The sequence below is a fragment of the Manis javanica genome, chromosome 6 (genome assembly GCF_040802235.1).
Source record: "Manis javanica isolate MJ-LG chromosome 6, MJ_LKY, whole genome shotgun sequence".
NCBI classification, from domain to species: Eukaryota; Metazoa; Chordata; class Mammalia; order Pholidota; family Manidae; genus Manis; species Manis javanica.
In genome coordinates this window covers 67,821,614-67,839,135 of record NC_133161.1, presented here as the reverse complement: position 1 = coordinate 67,839,135, position 17,522 = coordinate 67,821,614, and the positions used below count along the sequence as shown (strand labels likewise).

Sequence of the window (17,522 nt, the reverse complement as noted above, 5' to 3'; positions counted from 1 at the left end):
AGTGTGACTATATAAAGTATGACTATGTAGGAAATTATTTGTGTGGGTTTTTAAGAAACCAAATGTGATAAAATATAAGGTATATTTCTAAAAAGAATGCAGTTCTATATAAGTGAAAAAAAGAAAATGAAAGAAAGGAAACAACAAAAAAAATTGGAGAAGAGGGGAATGACTATTAATAAGGAAAAATATCATCATTTATTCAGGGTTTATAATGTGCCAAGCATTGTAGTAAGCTTATTATATTTGGGGAGGGGTCTTATTTAATATTCACAGCAGTATAAGGAGATGGATCTCAAAATTCCTTTCTCACAAATGAGGAAATGAAGATAAATATTAAAATATAAATTCTCTTATGGACACACAGAAATTAAGTGGTGGAGCTGGGAAAGAAACCATACTCTGGCTGATACTGGAGATGGAGAAAATTCTTTTAAAATTGGTTCCATTCTTAAAATCTAGTTATTCTGCAGTCAGTGCCTCCCTTTAAGTGCACAGCAAGACACTCAGGGGTTCAACTAATAGTTATTCGGAGATGGGGTGGGGCAGGATCCAGAGGCCCTCTCCATTCCCTTCAGGCAGAAGGGAGGGGCAGATCCCTGACTTGGGGGAGGAGGACTAAAAAAGATCAGTTTTCATGAATTTTCCACAACTTTTGCTTTTTATTTTTGACCTTTCATCTTCCAAGAATCTTAGAAGATTAAAAACAATCTTCATACTCTTTTAGCAGGTGGTTCAAAACACAATCCCTTCTTGCCACTCTGCCATGGTATGCTGGCATTTCTTACAGGGCTGAGGCCCCTGATTGCCCCCACACTAATGTGTGAGACTTAGGTGTTCTTTGGCAAATCATTTAGCTCCGTTCTTCTATTTCCTACCTGGTAGAGAACGATGTACACCTGCTCGTTAATGTCCTCGCATAGCAAACATCAGAATTAATTCTCTAAGATTACAAAAACAAAACCACAAAAATTTTTTGTGGTTTTGTTTTTGTTATCTTTGAGAAATGTGTTCAATCTGAGTGACAGTTTAAAGAAAAAGAATGCGTGGCTATTCCGTGATGAACTTACTCATAGTACTTTCTTCACTTAGATTACTTTTCTCAATCCTCCCCACATCTCTGTTGATAAATGGGTCAGCCATCTTCATCCCCATTTTACAATTGAGGCAATGAGAGGTTAAGTGCCTGACCGTTGCTGGTAATCAAGATGAGAGCAGGACTTAAGCAGTCTCTTGTCCAAATCTGTGGTTCATTTTACCTCCTCTGTATGGCCAGATTGCTGCCTCAGAAACTACCTTTTGGCCTTAGTTCCCTCGTCTGTAAAAATTGGTCACTCTTATAAAAGATGGTCACTCTTAGAGCTAAGATTTTATTATCAGGAGCAGCACCCTGAGTGCTTTTGGTATAAAAATGCTTTATGCATTTAGCAATAAATTAGAAAACAATCACCTAGTGGAGTGAACTGGCTGTTGGTGAACACTATATATGAAGCAATGGGAAAAACTGAATCATCCCTGACCTAAGATGTGGACTTTGGCAGATGAATCTGAAGGCAGAAAATGTTTCCAGATCCACTGATCCAGTATAATTCTGGACAATTTTTACGAGTCTTCCTGATCCTATTCCCTTGATAGAACTATGGGCTATTTCCTTCACAGGGCTTCTCATAAACTTTTAAGAGACTGAAATTGTTCATCACTGTTAGAAACTTGTGAATATCGTTCCTATCACAAATGTTAATTGTTTGAAAAATTACTCCAGCCATTATTTTCAGGGGAAAATAAATCTATGGTGATGCTCTAGATTTAACCTTTCATGCCTTGATAGAAACTTGAAGAGATAGTGAAGCCATGTCATTAACATGCCATTTTGCTTCCCCACTACTTGCTTGACACACACCACATACCAGGAAATGTTGCAGTTGTCACTCTATAAAAAGGTAAATTTTAGTCTATTCATTTTTTTATGTCAGTGAAGTTAAAAAAAAACACACACCTCTGCCAGTATTCACACATTTTGGCTCAAGAAAATATGATAATTTTATCTGTATTTCATAGTCCTTATATGCCAAAATGATTCACTGCTGGATCTTTCACCCCGAGGTAGTGCCTGGGATGGGACTGGTACTCAGTCCACACAGATGAAATAAATTTGTGTGCTAGTTAGGACGACATGAGAGCAGTCTTATTCTTTAAGCAACATGAACCAAGATTTTCTTCTATTTAATGATTAAGATATTGGATTAAAAATCTCCTAGACAAAGTCTCAGATGTAATTATGCTCGTGAGCCTCCTTTCTAGCCATTTCTAATCAGAGAGAATCAGGTGAGAAGGGTCAGGAACTTTCCATGGGTAAAAAGGACAGTTCTGTCTACATGATGCAGTTCATAGCCATAGATACAAAATGAATAGGACAGTCTTCTTGTTTGTTAGGACACCTGTTTGCTCTTACCTACAAGTAATTCAAATGCCCAAAATTATGACTTTGGGTATGGAAACAGCCTGTGAATACACATTCGCACATTCAAGCTAAGGTTATACTTAAAGCGCTTCCTGATGGTGATATCTAATTCTAAAAACGGGGCAGTGTGCTGGTCACCTTCTAAATCTAACATTACAATCATCTTGGGTTATTTTTATAGTCAACTAGATGAAAAAGTGTAATAGGATGAGGTAGGTAATGTTAAGCCATTGTGTTTTCGTGTTCTACTGTGTGCGTGTATGTGTGGCCCAAAGCAAATTACCATTTCTATGAAGTTTATGGTATTCTAGGGAGGAAAATATTTGGCAGAACAAGTTTTTAAAAAAAACAAACTTCTCATATTTTTCCAACCTAAATGAAACTTACTACTTTCACAGATCAAAAAGAGAACAAGATGTTCGAATACATCTCGTGATGTGACGTGAAACCTTTTGTGAGAGGGAATCTGTATTTTTAAGGACAAGTGTTGGCATTCTAATATTATCCCACCCCCATGGAAAAGGTCAAATCTAGTTCCATTGCAGGTACTTTTGTTTATCAGAAACATTGAAGTTTAATGAAATTCAATTTTGAAAAATTAGATGTGCAATTTTGTCATAAATGATACTCAGTTCTGTTCCAAACTGTATTTGGCCATGTAGTCAAACTATAATGTTTCATAATCTTTATTAGTGTTGTTTCTTAACAGTCTTGCCATTTCTACTACATGAAACTGTGTAAACATATTTAGCTGCTTTCTTGTTTTAGTATGTAGTTTCTATATATTGCTATCAATAAAATATTATGTATGAAATCATATGTCAACTTAAATTTGTATGATTTTAGGAATACAGCATTATGTTTAGGAGTCAAACACTTAGACTTCACTCTTTATGAGTAAATACTATGTATTTTAGTAAGACCTGTTTTTTTCTAATATTTAAAGTTATTTGAAATTATAACATACTTTAGCTTGATTCTCACCTTCTAGTTAGAAATATGCTATCATGATTGGTTTCTGTCTCTTCTTGGGCTTTTGTTTTGTGGTTCTTTTGGGAAGGACTCAGTCAGGAGTTGGAAAGAAAAGAAATAGTGGGCCTATTCTTTCATATAAATATGATGCCAACCCTTTGCTGCTTATGTTTTTTGTTAGCTCTTTTGTATCATTTATTCTGAGGGCCTCATTTCCCCAGAGCAGTATTTTCTGAAATTGAAGAGAAAAATGAAGAACAGTGGAACCTAGCAAAAGAGCTCAAAGGAGGGAAAATGGACTGAACAGAGGGGTAGGTAGGGTCATTCAGTACTACTGTGAACTTACGTCATTGCCTAAAAAGACATTTGGATTTGTTGCAATAACAAGAGAACTTTTAACCATTTAAAAACTCATTCATATGACTAAATGAGAAGTCCTTTGGTATTGCATTTCTCCAAATAACTAGAACTTAATTTCTCCCTCCTGTATACCATTTCCAGAATTATTCTTGAAACATTTAACCTTAGTACTGGCACACTAATGGAAGGATATGCTTTCTAGAATGATGATGCCACCCTCCAGTCAGTCGTCCTTGATAGATGGTATCTAAGAATATCATTCCCTGTAATAAAATTTTAAAGTTCTAATCATTTGGTACTTCATCTAGGGGGTCATTTTTTCAGCTGTAGAAGCTTAGATTTGCTTCCTCTTTTTTATTCTTAAATATGTGTATTGATGGTGATGGATGTGTTATTAATGTTTATAGAATACATGGATAGCATGTGTAGCATTAGTGCCTGTACATGGAGTACACCATCTTCTAGGGTAATCCTACAAGAAAACGGGCTCTACAGTCTAAATCGATTTTATTCTGTACAAAAACCATTCAGACTTCTACTTGATCCTGCTTCTCATCTTCAAATAATTCTCTTTACTATTCCTAACACTTGCATGATATCCTTGAGCAGATTCATTTTTGGAAGCAATGTAGAGAAATCACTATCCTTTAAATCAGCTAACAAAAATTCATATATGCAGTTTATATTGGGTGAGGTTAATTTTTCTCCTCACTGAATTGTACAAGAAGATATTACTTGGGAAGTTGTTAAAATCTCCCTCAGTAGAGCACGCTGGCTAAGGAAGTCAATACTGGAACCAGATGCCACTGGCACTGATATTTGCTAGCTCTGCAACCTCAGTAAGATGATGTAATCTTCCTGTGCCTTGATTTCTTCTGTAAAGTGGAAATACTAGTATCACCCTACATAGAATTGTTGTGAAGAATGAACACAACTCTTGGTAAATGTTAGCTACTATTATATTATTCATAGGTATCATATAAGATCTTACTGGAAAAGCCAAAGCATTATTTCATAAAAACAACATTTCTTTGTAATGTAAGCTATACTTTTGTCATGCATACTGGCATATTAGCAACATTAAAAAAAAAGAATCAAGAGCATTGACCTAGAAAGAAAATACCACAATTATTTAAAAATCCTAGTCAATAATGCAGCTTTTATTTGCTATGTTCACTGTAAGTCTGATCTTATGATCAATTTTTGTTACTGAAAGTGCTTTAACATGGCTACTGTAATTGTATAGTTTACAGAAGTTTTTAAAGCTTTATGAATTTCACAAGTGATTTCACTATTGAGAGTGACATTATTCTCTTAAGTTGTCAGTTTACGAGCAACACTTTGGGGATCTAACCAATTTAAGGAAGAATATCTGGTTTCCTTTACTTTCCAAGGGAAACAGCTGCTTCAGGAGGAATAGTCATGCGGGCTTCAGGCTTTCAGACATAGAAGATAAATCTTGTTCACTATTTTCCATTCATTCGCTTTGCAGCTTGCTGTTCCCCACAATGACGAATGGACTCGATTTGCCAGGACCCTCGTGGAGATCCGTGCCAACAGAGCTGATAGTGAGGAGGAAGGCACTGTTGAGTTGTCTGCCTAGGGGAAACGAGCCACCCACATGCCATGCCTCACTCCACCTTCTAGAGCTCAGCGCCTGCAGTCATCGATTCCACTTGTATTCAGTGTCCATTCAGTAGCAGTATTGCTGTGACATTTTGGGTGCCATATTGTGCCAGCTTTGCTCCGAGTATTCCACATGTATCCCACCCTGTTATCCACGGACCTGAAACTCACCAGAGCATTTCTATCTCTTTATTTCTGTCTCAAAAATGAGGCGGTGGGGGGAGCGGGGAGGGGAGCCTTTACGGGTTTAGTTGTTGCCTTTTAACTGCTTAGTAGATGTATTTAATAGCTGGAAACCTCTGGTTAAATTTGTGCTTACATGCACTTCTGGCATAGTCCTATTAAATCCATATGAAGCCAGATATGATTAGGTGCAGATGTGGTGTGCTTCATGATATGGTACAGGGCCAAAGACTTGAGATGTGGTGTTTTACATGGTGACTCACATTATGAATGGATTTACTAGAAGAACATTGCTGCTCCTTATTTATTGTGGTGTGCTGCATGGAACATATTTATTTGAAAGCATTAAAATAAATGATCTTAGAGCATGTGCATAATGAGAGGACTGTATTGTCTCTGCTGCTGCTGAGGTTACATTAAGTTCCAAATAACAATTACAATGTGCTGGTTCCACTGAGAACATGAGATCTTTAGAGCTTTGTTGCTGTGAATGTAATGAATTTTAATGCCTATTATTTCTACGTACTTTAACAATATTTCAAATATAGTTGGCCATTGATAACTTGTCATTCAAGCTAACCCAGTCCGACAAAAGTCTGTGGTTTCTGCATATGACACCAGTATTGCCAGTAAAATGTTCCAAACCAGGTCTGCACCAGTGTGGATAAATCCTTTGCTTGGGGAAAGCTTGATTGGAATTCAGCTGTGGCGAGGGAGCTGGGGAGATATATTAGGGCCATGTTAAGGACCGAGCATGAATTTCCAGGCGGCCAGCTTGGGTAGACTTAAATCAAGAACTCTGGTTCTATTTTTCTGAGGGAATGAGTGTGGTGCTTGGGAAAGCCCTTCTTTGTTGCCTTCACCAGAGGCCCTCCTGCCCCAAGACGATCTCCAATGTTGGAGTAAGAGAAACAGGGTAAGATGGCTGAATACCAAATGTTCTACACACTACTTTTTTTTTTTAACACCAGAAAATTATGTTTATTGCTATTGGACTAGGAAATATATCTGTAAACAACTTCAACAGAAAATTTTTTTCATAAAGTCATTTCATGCTTAGAGAGAATTAAAATAAATAGTGGTTGAGTCATGAAAAACATTGGAGGACAAGCTTTCTGCTTTTTAGGAAGAGAATTCCAATGGTGCTTTATTGGTAGAGACTCCTTGAACTGCGAGACTTCTCTTACTTCTAAAGCAGTAACATGCTTTTCTCCGCATGCCCTGTGGTGTACACAAGCGTGCCTTCTTACTGCGCTTGGCAGGTACTGCAGGCTTGACAGACTGAAGGATTGCAGCAACCCTATGTCGAGCAAGACTGTTGTTGTCATTTTTCCAACAGCATTTGCTCACTTTATGTCTCTGTGTCATGTTTTGGTAATTTGCACAATATTGTAAACTTTTTCACTATATTTGTATGGTAATCTGGAGTCAGTGATCTTTGATGTTACTGTTGTACTGTTTTGGGGTACCAGGAACTACGCCCATGTAAGACAGTGAACTTGATTGATCAATGTTGTGTGTGTTCTGACTGCCCCACCAACCAGCCATTCCCCCATCTCGTTCCCTCTCCTCAGGACCCCTGTTCCCTAAGACACACAATATTGAAATGAGGCCAATCAATCACTTTACGGTGGCCTCTAGGTGTTCAAGTGACAGGAATTGTCACATGTCTCACACAGCTAGAAATGATTAAGCTCAGTGAGGAAGGCATATTGAAAGCTGAGACAGGCTGAAAGCTGGGCCTTTTGCCCCAAACCATTAGCCAAGTTGAGAATACAAAAGGAAAAGTTCTTGAAGGGAATTAAGAGTGCTATTGCAGTGAACAGGTGAATGATAAAGTGAACAGTCTTATTGCTGGTATAGAGAAAGTTTTAGTGGTCTGGATATAAGGTCAAACCAGCCACAAACTTCCCTTAAGCCAAAGCCAAATCTAGAGCAAGGCCCTAACTCTCTTCAATTCTATGATGGCTGAGAGAGATGAAGAAGCTGCAGAAGGGAAGTTGGAAGCTAGCAGAGGTTGGCTCCCAAGATTTAAGGAAGGAAACCATCTCCATAACACAAAAGTGCAAAGTGAAGCAGGAAGTACTGATGGAGAAGCTGTAGCAAATTATTCCCAAGAGCTAGCTGGCTAAAACCATTAATGAAGGTGGCTACACTAAACAACAGATATTCTATGTAGAGAAAACAGCCTTCTATTGGAAGATGCCATCTAGGACTTTCATAGCCAGATAGGAGAAGCCAATGCCTGGCTCCAAATCTTCAAAAGACAGTTTGACTCCTTGTTAGGGGCTAATGGGGCTGACTCTCTTGCTGGAAACTAATCTGGCTGAATTGAAGCCAATGTTCATTAACTATATGCCCTTAAGAATTATGCTAAATCTACTTTGTGTGTGCCTTATGAATGGAACAGCAATGCCTGAATGACAGTAGCACTATTTATAACATGGCTTACTGCATATTTTGAGCCATCTGTTAAGATGTACTGCTCAGAGAAAAAGATTCCTTTCAAAAATATTATTGCTCATTGACAATGTACCTGGTCACATAAGAGCTCTGATGGAAACATACAATGAGATTCATGTTGTTTTCATGCCTGGTATGTAACACAACATCCATTTTGCAGAATCAAGGAGTCATTTCAACTTTCAAGTCTTATTACTTAAGAAATATATTTTGTAAGGCTATAGCTGCCATAAAGAGTGATTCCTCTGAAGGAGCTGGACAAAGTAAAATGAAAACCTCCCAGAAAGGATTCACCATTCTAGACGCCATTAAGAACATCCATGATTCATGGGAAGAGGTCAAAATATCGACATTCATAGTAGTTTGGAAGGAGTTGGAGGACTTTGAGGGGTTCAAGGCTCAGTGGAGGAAGAGTCACTGCAGGAGTGGTGGGAATAGTGAGTGAACCAGACTTAGACGTTCAGTCTGAAGATGCAACTGATTGTCTGTAGTCTTTTGCTAAAGCTTAAATGGATGAAGAACTGCTGCTCACGGAGGAACAAAGAAATTGGTTTCTTGAGATGGAATCTGCTTTTGGCAAAGAGGCTGTAAAGATTGTTGAAATTACACAAAGGATTTAGAATATTACATAGACTTAATTAAGCAGTGGCATGCTTTGAAAGGATTCCAATTTTGAAAGAAGGTTGTTTTTTTATGGTAAAATGCTGTCAAATGGCACTACATGCTACAGAGAAATTGTTTGTGAAAGTAGAGTCTATCGATGGTGGTAAATTTCACTGTTGTCTTATTTTAAAACCTCCACAGTCACCCCAACCCTCAGCAACCACCATCCTGGTCAGTTAGCAGCCCTCAGCATTAAGGCAAGAATCTCTCTCTCCCTCAGCAAAAAGATTATAACTTGCTGAGAGCTCAGATGATGTTAGCACTTTTTAAACAATAAAGTATTTTTAAATCAAGGTATATAAAATGTTTTTTTTAGACAGAATGCTTTGCACACTTAATAGACTACAGTATAGTGTAAACATAATTTTTATGTGCTCTGGGAGTCCAAAAAATTCACTTGACTGACTTTATTACGATATTTACTTTATTGTGATGGTCTGGAACCAAACCCACAATGCCTTCCAGGTATGCCTGTAGATATTTAAATTCTTTGTAAACACAAATTACAATTTTTTTTTTTTTGAGAGGGCATCTCTCATATTTATTGATCAAATGGTTGTTAACAACAAAGAAATTCAGTATAGGGGGGTCAACGCTCAACGTACAATCATTAATCCATCTCAAGCCTAATTCTCATCAGTCTCCAATCTTCTGAAGCATAACGAACAAGTTCTTACATGGTGAACGAATTCTTACATAGTGAATAAATTCTTACATGGTGAACAGTACAAGGGCAGTCATCACAGAAACTTTCGGTTTTGATCATGCAATATGACCTATAAACAATCAGGTCGAATATGAATATTCGTTTGATTTTTGTACTTGATTTATATGTTGATCCCACATTTCTCCTATTATTATTATTATTTTTATTTTTAATAAAATGCTGAAGTGGTAGGTAGATGCAAGATAAAGGTAGAAAACATAGTTTAGTGCTGTAAGAAGGCAAATGTAGATGATCAGATGATCAGGTGTGTGCCTATGGACTAAGTATTAATCCAGGCTAGACAAGGGCAGCAAGACATCCATGGATGCAGAAGATTTCTCTCAAAGCAGGGGGGGTGAGGTTCTGAGCCTCACCTCTGTTGATCCCCAAATTCTCACCTGATGGCCCCCCTGCGACTGTGCCTGTCTTAGGTTGTTCCTCCCTTGAGGAATCTTACCCGTCTCTGGCTAACCAGTCATCTTCCGGGGCCATACAGGGAAATGTAAAGTTGGTAAGTGAGAGAGAAGCCATATTGTTTGCAAAGGTTAGCTTTTTACTTCTTTGCAGATTTATGCCCTGTGGCTTCTATGCCCAGCACTTGTCTCGAGGTATCTTTACCACCTGGAGGAATTATGATACTCGGTAAATTCGATATGAGGCACGAATTCTATTTAAGGGTTGTAATTAGGAAGGAAGAAGAAAAGCTATAGATGTAGCATATGAAGGAAACTTGGGAGGATTGATTATTTCTTTGACATATCTTCTTGTATAGTACCTTAAGTATGTATAGGTTTTAAACTACTAACTAATTTGCACACACATATTAACATAATAGGAATACGGTGACATAAACAAAGCAAATCTATAATTACCATCCATCTCCAGTGAAGCCAAGAAAACCATTTAGGCACCCTAGGCATTTGTGAAAATTTATCTATGATATGATGGATATTGTCCAACTGTACTTGAACCATCAGACAAATTAAAGCAGCCCATTTCTGGGATCTGTTCACATTCCATATGTTCTTTTAACCATAGATAGTCTATAGTCATGAGATTTTGGAGTGCTACAACTTGCACCCCTCCCAACTCCTGGTTGAGTTCCAACAGTACAGATCCGGTCAAATTCGTTGTCTCACTGTATGCACATGCCAGCCTAGACATCTCCCTCCTCATTCCTATGGCAAGTCCAGGAGACGGTGGGCTGGATGCAGCCACAACCGCAGCATCGTCCGGATCCCTGTGGAGGCTTTTTGATGATCATCCCCCGGCACAAGTCCTCCAGAGAGTGCTGATGCCGGAAGCTCCTCCTCATATCGTATCTTAGTTCATTTTCTGGGTATCCAAGCTAGGCCTTGATCTTCTGCATAGAAACAAACAGACCCTTTGCCCACACTTTGACATGCCCTCTATACCACTGTGCAGAACTCATTGGAGGTCAGCACACAGGAACTGCTTTTTTTTTTTTTTTTTTAATTAAGAGAAAGGAATATTATCAGAAAAGAGTACCTCCATAGCTGATCTTCTGACACCCTTTAAGTGATCAACATTAAGGATATTTAAAGCATGCGTTGATCTTTGATTTACCAATAGTTTTATCCTGTTAAGGAGTAATCCCCCTTTTCTTTCTTTCTTTCTTTCTTTTTTTTTTTTTAAATTTTTAATCTACACTTACATGAAGAATACTATGTTTACTATGCTCTCCCCTATATCAGGTCCCCCCTAACAACCACATTACGGTTACTGTCCATCAGCTTAGCAAAATGTTGTAGAGTCACTACTTGTCCTCTCTGTGTTGTGCAGCCCACCCTCCTCTTGCTCCCTCCCCCCCATGCATGCTAATCTTAATACCCCCCTTCTTCTTCCCCCCCCTTATTCCTCCCTGCCCACCCATCCTCCCCAGTTCCTTTCCCTTTGGTATCTGTTAGTCCATTTTTGGGTTCTGTAATTCCATTGCTGTTTTGTTCCTTCAGTTTTTCCTTTGTTCTTATACTCCTCAGATGAGTGAAATCATTTGGTATTTCTCTTTCTCCGCTTGGCTTATTTCACTGAGCATAATACTCTCCAGCTCCATCCATGTTGCTGCAAATGGTTGGATTTTTCCACTTCTTATGGCTGAGTAGTATTCCATTGTGTATATGTACCACATCTTCTTTATCCATTCATCTACCGATGGACATTTAGGTTGCTTCCAATTCTTGGCTATTGTAAATAGTGCTGCGATAAACATAGGAGTGCATCTGTCTTTCTCAAACTTGATTGCTGCTTTCTTAGGGTAAATTCCTAGGAGTGGAATTCCTGGGTCAAATGGTAGGTCTGTTTTGAGCATTTTGATGCACCTCCATACTGCTTTCCACAATGGTTGAACTAATTTACATTCCCACCAGCAGTGTAGGAGGGTTCCCCTTTCTCCACAGCCTCGCCAACATTTGTTGTTGTTTGTCTTTTGGATGGCAGCTATCCTTACTGGTGTGAGGTGATACCTCATTGTAGTTTTAATTTGCATTTCTCTGATAATTAGCGATGTGGAGCATCTTTTCATGTGTCTCTTGGGCATCTGTATTTCTTTTTTGGAGAACTGTCTGTTCAGTTCCTCTGCCCATTTTTTAATTGGGTTATTTGTTTTTTGTTTGTTGAGGCGTGTGAGCTCTTTATATATTCTGGATGTCAAGCCTTTATCGGATCTGTCATTTTCAAATATATTCTCCCATACTGTAGGGTTCCTTTTTGTTCTATTGATGGTGTCTTTCGCTGTACAGAAGCTTTTCAGCTTAATGTAGTCCCACTTGCTCATTTTTGCTGTTGTTTTCCTTGCCCGGGGAGATATGTTCAAGAAGAGATCACTCATGTTTATGTCTAAGAGGTTTTTGCCTATGTTTTTTTCCAAGAGTTTAATGGTTTCATGCCTTACATTCAGGTCTTTGATCCATTTTGAGTTTACCTTTGTATATGGTGTTAGACAATGGTCCAGTTTCATTCTCCTACATGTAGCTGTCCAGTTTTGCCAGCACCATCTGTTGAAGAGACTGTCATTTTGCCATTGTATGTCCATGGCTCCTTTATCAAATATTAATTGACCATATATGTTTGGGTTAATTTCTGGGGTCTCTAATCTGTTCCACTGGTCTGTGGCTCTGTTCTTGTGCCAGTACCAAATTGTCTTGATTACTATGGCTTTGTAGTAGAGCTTGAAGTTGGGGAGTGAGATCCCCCCTACTTTATTCTTCTTTCTCAGGATTGCTTTGGCTATTCGGGGTCTTTGGTGTTTCCATATGAATTTTTGAATTATTTGTTCCAATTCATTGAAGAATGTTGCTGGTAATTTGAGAGGGATTGCATCAAATCTGTATATTGCTTTGGGCAGGATGGCCATTTTGACGATATTAATTCTTCCTAGCCATGAGCATGGGATGAGTTTCCATTTATTAGTGTCCCCTTTAATTTCTCTTAAGAGTGACTTGTAGTTTTCAGAGTATAAGTCTTTCACTTCTTTGGTTAGGTTTATTCCTAGGTATTTTATTCTTTTTGATGCAATGGTGAATGGAATTGTTTTCCTGATTTCTCTTTCTATTGATTCGTTGTTAGTGTATAGGAAAGCTACAGATTTCTGTGTGTTAATTTTGTATCCTGCAACTTTGCTGTATTCCGATATCAGTTCTAGTAGTTTTGGAGTGGAGTCTTTAGGGTTTTTTATGTACAGTATCATATCATCTGCAAATAGTGACAGTTTAACTTCTTCTTTACCAATCTGGATTCCTTGTATTTCTTTGTTTTGTCTGATTGCCGTGGCTAGGACCTCCAGTACTATGTTAAATAACAGTGGGGAGAGTGGGCATCCCTGTCTGGTTCCCGATCTCAGTGGAAATGCTTTCAGCTTCTCGCTGTTCAGTATAATGCTGGCTGTGGGTTTATCATATATGGCCTTTATTATGTTGAGGTACTTGCCCTCTATTCCCATTTTGCTGAGAGTTTTTATCATGAATGGATGTTGAATTTTGTCAAATGCTTTTTCAGCATCTATGGAGATGATCATGTGGTTTTTGTCTTTCTTTTTGTTGATGTGGTGGATGATGTTGATGGATTTTCGAATGTTGTACCATCCTTGCATCCCTGGGATGAACCCCACTTGGTCATGGTGTATGATCCTTTTGATATACTGTTGAATTCTGTTTGCTAATATTTTATTGAGTATTTTTGCATCTACATTCATCAGGGATATTGGTCTGTAATTTTCTTTTTTGGTGGAGTCTTTTCCTGGTTTTGGTATTAGGGTGATGTTGGCTTCATAGAATGAGTTTGGGAGTATTCCCTCTTCTTCTATTTTGTGGAACACTTTAAGGAGAATGGGTATTATGTCTTCTCTGTGTGTCTGATAAAATTCCGAGGTAAATCCGTCCGGCCCCGGGGTTTTGTTCTTGGGTAGTTTTTTGATTACTGTTTCAATTTCTTTGCTTGTAATTGGTTTGTTTAACTTTTGTGTTTCTTCCTTGGTCAGTCTTGGGAGGTTGTATTTTTCTAGGAAGTTGTCCATTTCTTCTAGGTTTTCCAGCTTGTTGGCATATAGGTTTTCATAGTAGTCTTTAATAATTCTTTGTATTTCTGTGGAGTCTGTCGTGATTTTTCCATTCTCATTTCTGATTATGTTGATTTGTGTTGACTCTCTTTTTCTCTTAATAAGTTGGGCTAGAGGCTTATCTATTTTGTTTATTTTCTCAAAGAACCAGCTCTTGGTTTCGTTGATTTTTGCTATTGTTTTATTCTTCTCAATTTTGTTTATTTCTTCTCTGATCTTTATTATGTCCCTCCTTCTGCTGACTTTAGGCCTCATTTGTTCTTCTTTTTCCAGTTTTAATAATTGTGATGTTAGACTATTCATTTGGGATTGTTCTTCCTTCTTCAAGTGTGCCTGGATTGCTATATACTTTCCTCTTAAGACTGCTTTCGCTGCATCCCACAGAAGTTGGGGCTTAGTGTTGTTGTTGTCATTTGTTTCTATATATTCCTTGATCTCTATTTTGATTTGTTCATTGATCCATTGATTATTTAGTAGCATGTTGTTAAGCCTCCATGTGTTTGTGAGCCTTTTTGTTTTCTTTGTAGAATTTATTTCTACTTTCATACCTTTGTGGTCTGAAAAATTGGTTGGTAGAATTTCAATATTTTGGAATTTACTGAGGCTCTTTTTGTGAGCTAGTATGTGGTCTATTCTGGAGAATGTTCCATGTGCACTTGAGAAGAATGTATATCCTGTTGCTTTTGGATGTAGAGTTCTATAGATGTCTATTAGGTCCATCTGTTCTAGTGTGTTGTTCAGTGCCTGTGTGTCTTTACTTATTTTCTGCCCGGTGGATCTATCCTTTGGGGTGAGTGGTGTGTTGAAGTCTCCTACAATGAATGCATTGCAGTCTATTTCCCTCTTTAGTTCTGTTAGTATTTGCTTCACATATGCTGGTGCTCCTGTATTGGGTGCATATATATTTAGAATGGTTATATCCTCTTGTTGGACTGAGCCCTTTATCATTATGTAGTGGCCTTCTTTATCTCTTGTTACTTTCTTTGTTTTGAAGTCTATTTTGTCTGATATTAGTACTGCAACCCCTGCTTTCTTCTCACTGTTGTTTGCCTGAAATATGTTTTTCCATCCCTTGACTTTTAGTCTATGCTTATCTTTGGGTTTAAGGTGAGTTTCTTGTAAGCAGCATATAGATGGGTCTTGCTTTTTTATCCATTCTATTACTCTATGTCTTTTGATTGGTGCATTAAGTCCATTTACATTTAGGGTGACTATTGAGAGATATGTACTTATTGCCATTTCAGGCTTTAGATTCGTGGTTACCAAAGGTTCAAGGTTAGCTTCTTTAGTATCTTACTGCCTAACTTAGCTCGCTTATTGAGCTGTTATATACACTGTCTGGAGATTCTTTTCTTCTCTCCCTTCTTATTCCTCCTCCTCCATTCTTCATATGTTGTGTGTTTTGTTCTGTGCTCTTTTTAGGGGTGCTCCAATCTAGAGCAGTCCCTGTAGGATGCCCTGTAGAGGTGGTTTGTGGGAAGCAAATTCCCTCAGCTTTTGCTTGTCTGGGAATTGTTTGATCCCACCATCATATTTAAATGATAGTCGTGCTGGATACAGTATCCTTGGTTCAAGGCCCTTCTGTTTCATTGCATTAAGTATATCATGCCATTCTCTTCTGGCCTGTAGGGTTTCTGTTGAGAAGTCTGATGTTAGCCTGATTGGTTTTCCTTTATAGGTGACCTTTTTCTCTCTAGCTGCCTTTAAAACTCTTTCCTTGTCCTTGATCCTTGCCATTTTAATTATTATGTGTCTTGGTGTTGTCCTCCTTGGATCCTTTCTGTTGGGGGTTCTGTGTAAATCCATGGTCTGTTCGATGATTTCCTCCCCCAGTTTGGGGAAGTTTTCAGCAATTATTTCTTCAAAGATACTTTCTATCCCTTTTCCTCTTTCTTCCTCTTCTGGTATCCCTATAATACGAATGTTTTTCCTTTTGTATTGGTCACATATTTCTCTTAGTGTTGTTTCATTCCTGGAGATCCTTTTATCTCTCTCTATGTCAGCTTCTATACGTTCCTGTTCTCTGGCTTCTATTCCTTCAATGGCCTCTTGCATCTTATCCATTCTGCTTATAAATCCTTCCAGGGATTGTTTCACTTCTGTGATCTCTTTCCTGACCTCTGTGATCTCCTTCCGGACTTCATCCCACTGCTCTTGCATTTTTCTCTGCATCTCATCCCACTGCTCTTGCATTTTTCTCTGCATCTCATCCCATTGCTCTTGCATTTTTCTCTGCATCTCTGTCAGCATGTTCATGATTTTTATTTTGAATTCTTTTTCAGGAGGACTAGTTAGGTCTGTCTCCTTCTCAGGTGTTGTCTCTGTGATCTTTGTCTGCCTGTAGTTTTGCCTTTTCATGGTGATAGAGATAGTTTGCAGAGCTGGTACAAGTGACCGCTGGAAGAGCTTCCCTTCTTGTTGGTTTGTAGCCTTTTCCTGGGAGAATAGCGACCTCTAGTTGCTTGTGCTGGGCAGCTGTGCGCAGACAGGGCTTCTGCTTCCTGCCCAGTTGCTTTGGGGTTTATCTCCGCTGTTGCTGTGGGCTTGGCCTGGCTGGGGCTGTTCCTCCAAAATGGTGGAGCCCCGTTGGAGGGGGAGCGGCCAGGAGGCTATTTATCTCCGTAAGGGGTTTCTGTGCTCCCTGCTGCCCAGGGGGTTAGAGTGCCCAGAGATCCCCAGATTCCCTGCCTCTGGTCTAAGTGACCTGTCCTGCCCCTTTAAGACTTCCAAAAAGCACTCTCCAAACCAAAACAACAACAGCAACAATGAGAGAGGGAACAGAAAGAAAGAAAAAAAAAAAAAAAAAAAGGAAAAAACAAGCGATTTTTTTTTTTTTTTTTTTTGTCCTCAGGTGCCGGTCCCAGGCACCCGCTCACTGGTCCTGCTGCCCTGTCTCCCTAGCACCAGGGTCCCTGTCCTTTCAAGGCTTCCAAAAAGCACCCACCCACCGGTCCCGCAGGGAAGGAACGCTCGATATTCTTTGTCCTCAGGCACTGGTCCCAGGCACCCGCTCACCAGTCCCGCCGCCCTGCCTCCCTAGCACCGCGGTCCCTGTCCCTTCAAGGCTTCCAAAAAGCACTCACCAAAAAGAGAGAAAAAAAGGGGAAAAACACGCGATTTCTTCCGTCCTCAGTTGCCGGTCTCAGGCACCCACCCACCGGTCCCACAGGGAAAAACGCGGGATATTCTTTGTCCTCAGGTGCCGGTCCCAGGCACCCGCTCACCAGTCCCGCCGCCCTGCCTCCCTAGCACCGGGGTCCCTGTCCCTTTTAGGCTTCCAAAAAGCACTCGCAGAAAAGAGAAAAAAAAAAAGGGGGAAAAACGCGCGATTTCCTCTGTCCTCAAGTGCCGGTCTCAGGCACCCGCCCACCGGTCCCGCAGGGAAAAACGTAGGATATTCTTTGTTCTCAGGCGCCGGTCCCAGGCACCCGCTCACCAGTCCCGCCACCCTGCCTCCCTAGCACTGGGGTCCCCGTCCCTTCAAGGCTTCCAAAAAGCGCTCGCCAAAAAGAGAA

The 17,522-nt window shown here is 39.4% G+C and overlaps 1 protein-coding gene across 8 annotated transcripts in view; it reads left to right on the top strand.

Annotated features, from left to right (window-relative positions):
• Nucleotides 1-6,251, top strand: part of DYNC1I1 (dynein cytoplasmic 1 intermediate chain 1) — a 291,719-nt gene extending 285,468 nt beyond the window's left edge. For all 8 annotated transcript variants that reach the window (XM_073238805.1, XM_037019889.2, XM_037019888.2 and 5 more), the window contains one exon: nucleotides 5,286-6,251. In XM_073238805.1, the coding sequence (XP_073094906.1) occupies nucleotides 5,286-5,396 (111 nt within the window). In that variant the 3' untranslated portion in view covers nucleotides 5,397-6,251. The remainder of the gene's footprint in view (nucleotides 1-5,285) is intronic.
• The last annotated feature ends 11,271 nt before the right edge of the window (nucleotides 6,252-17,522 follow it).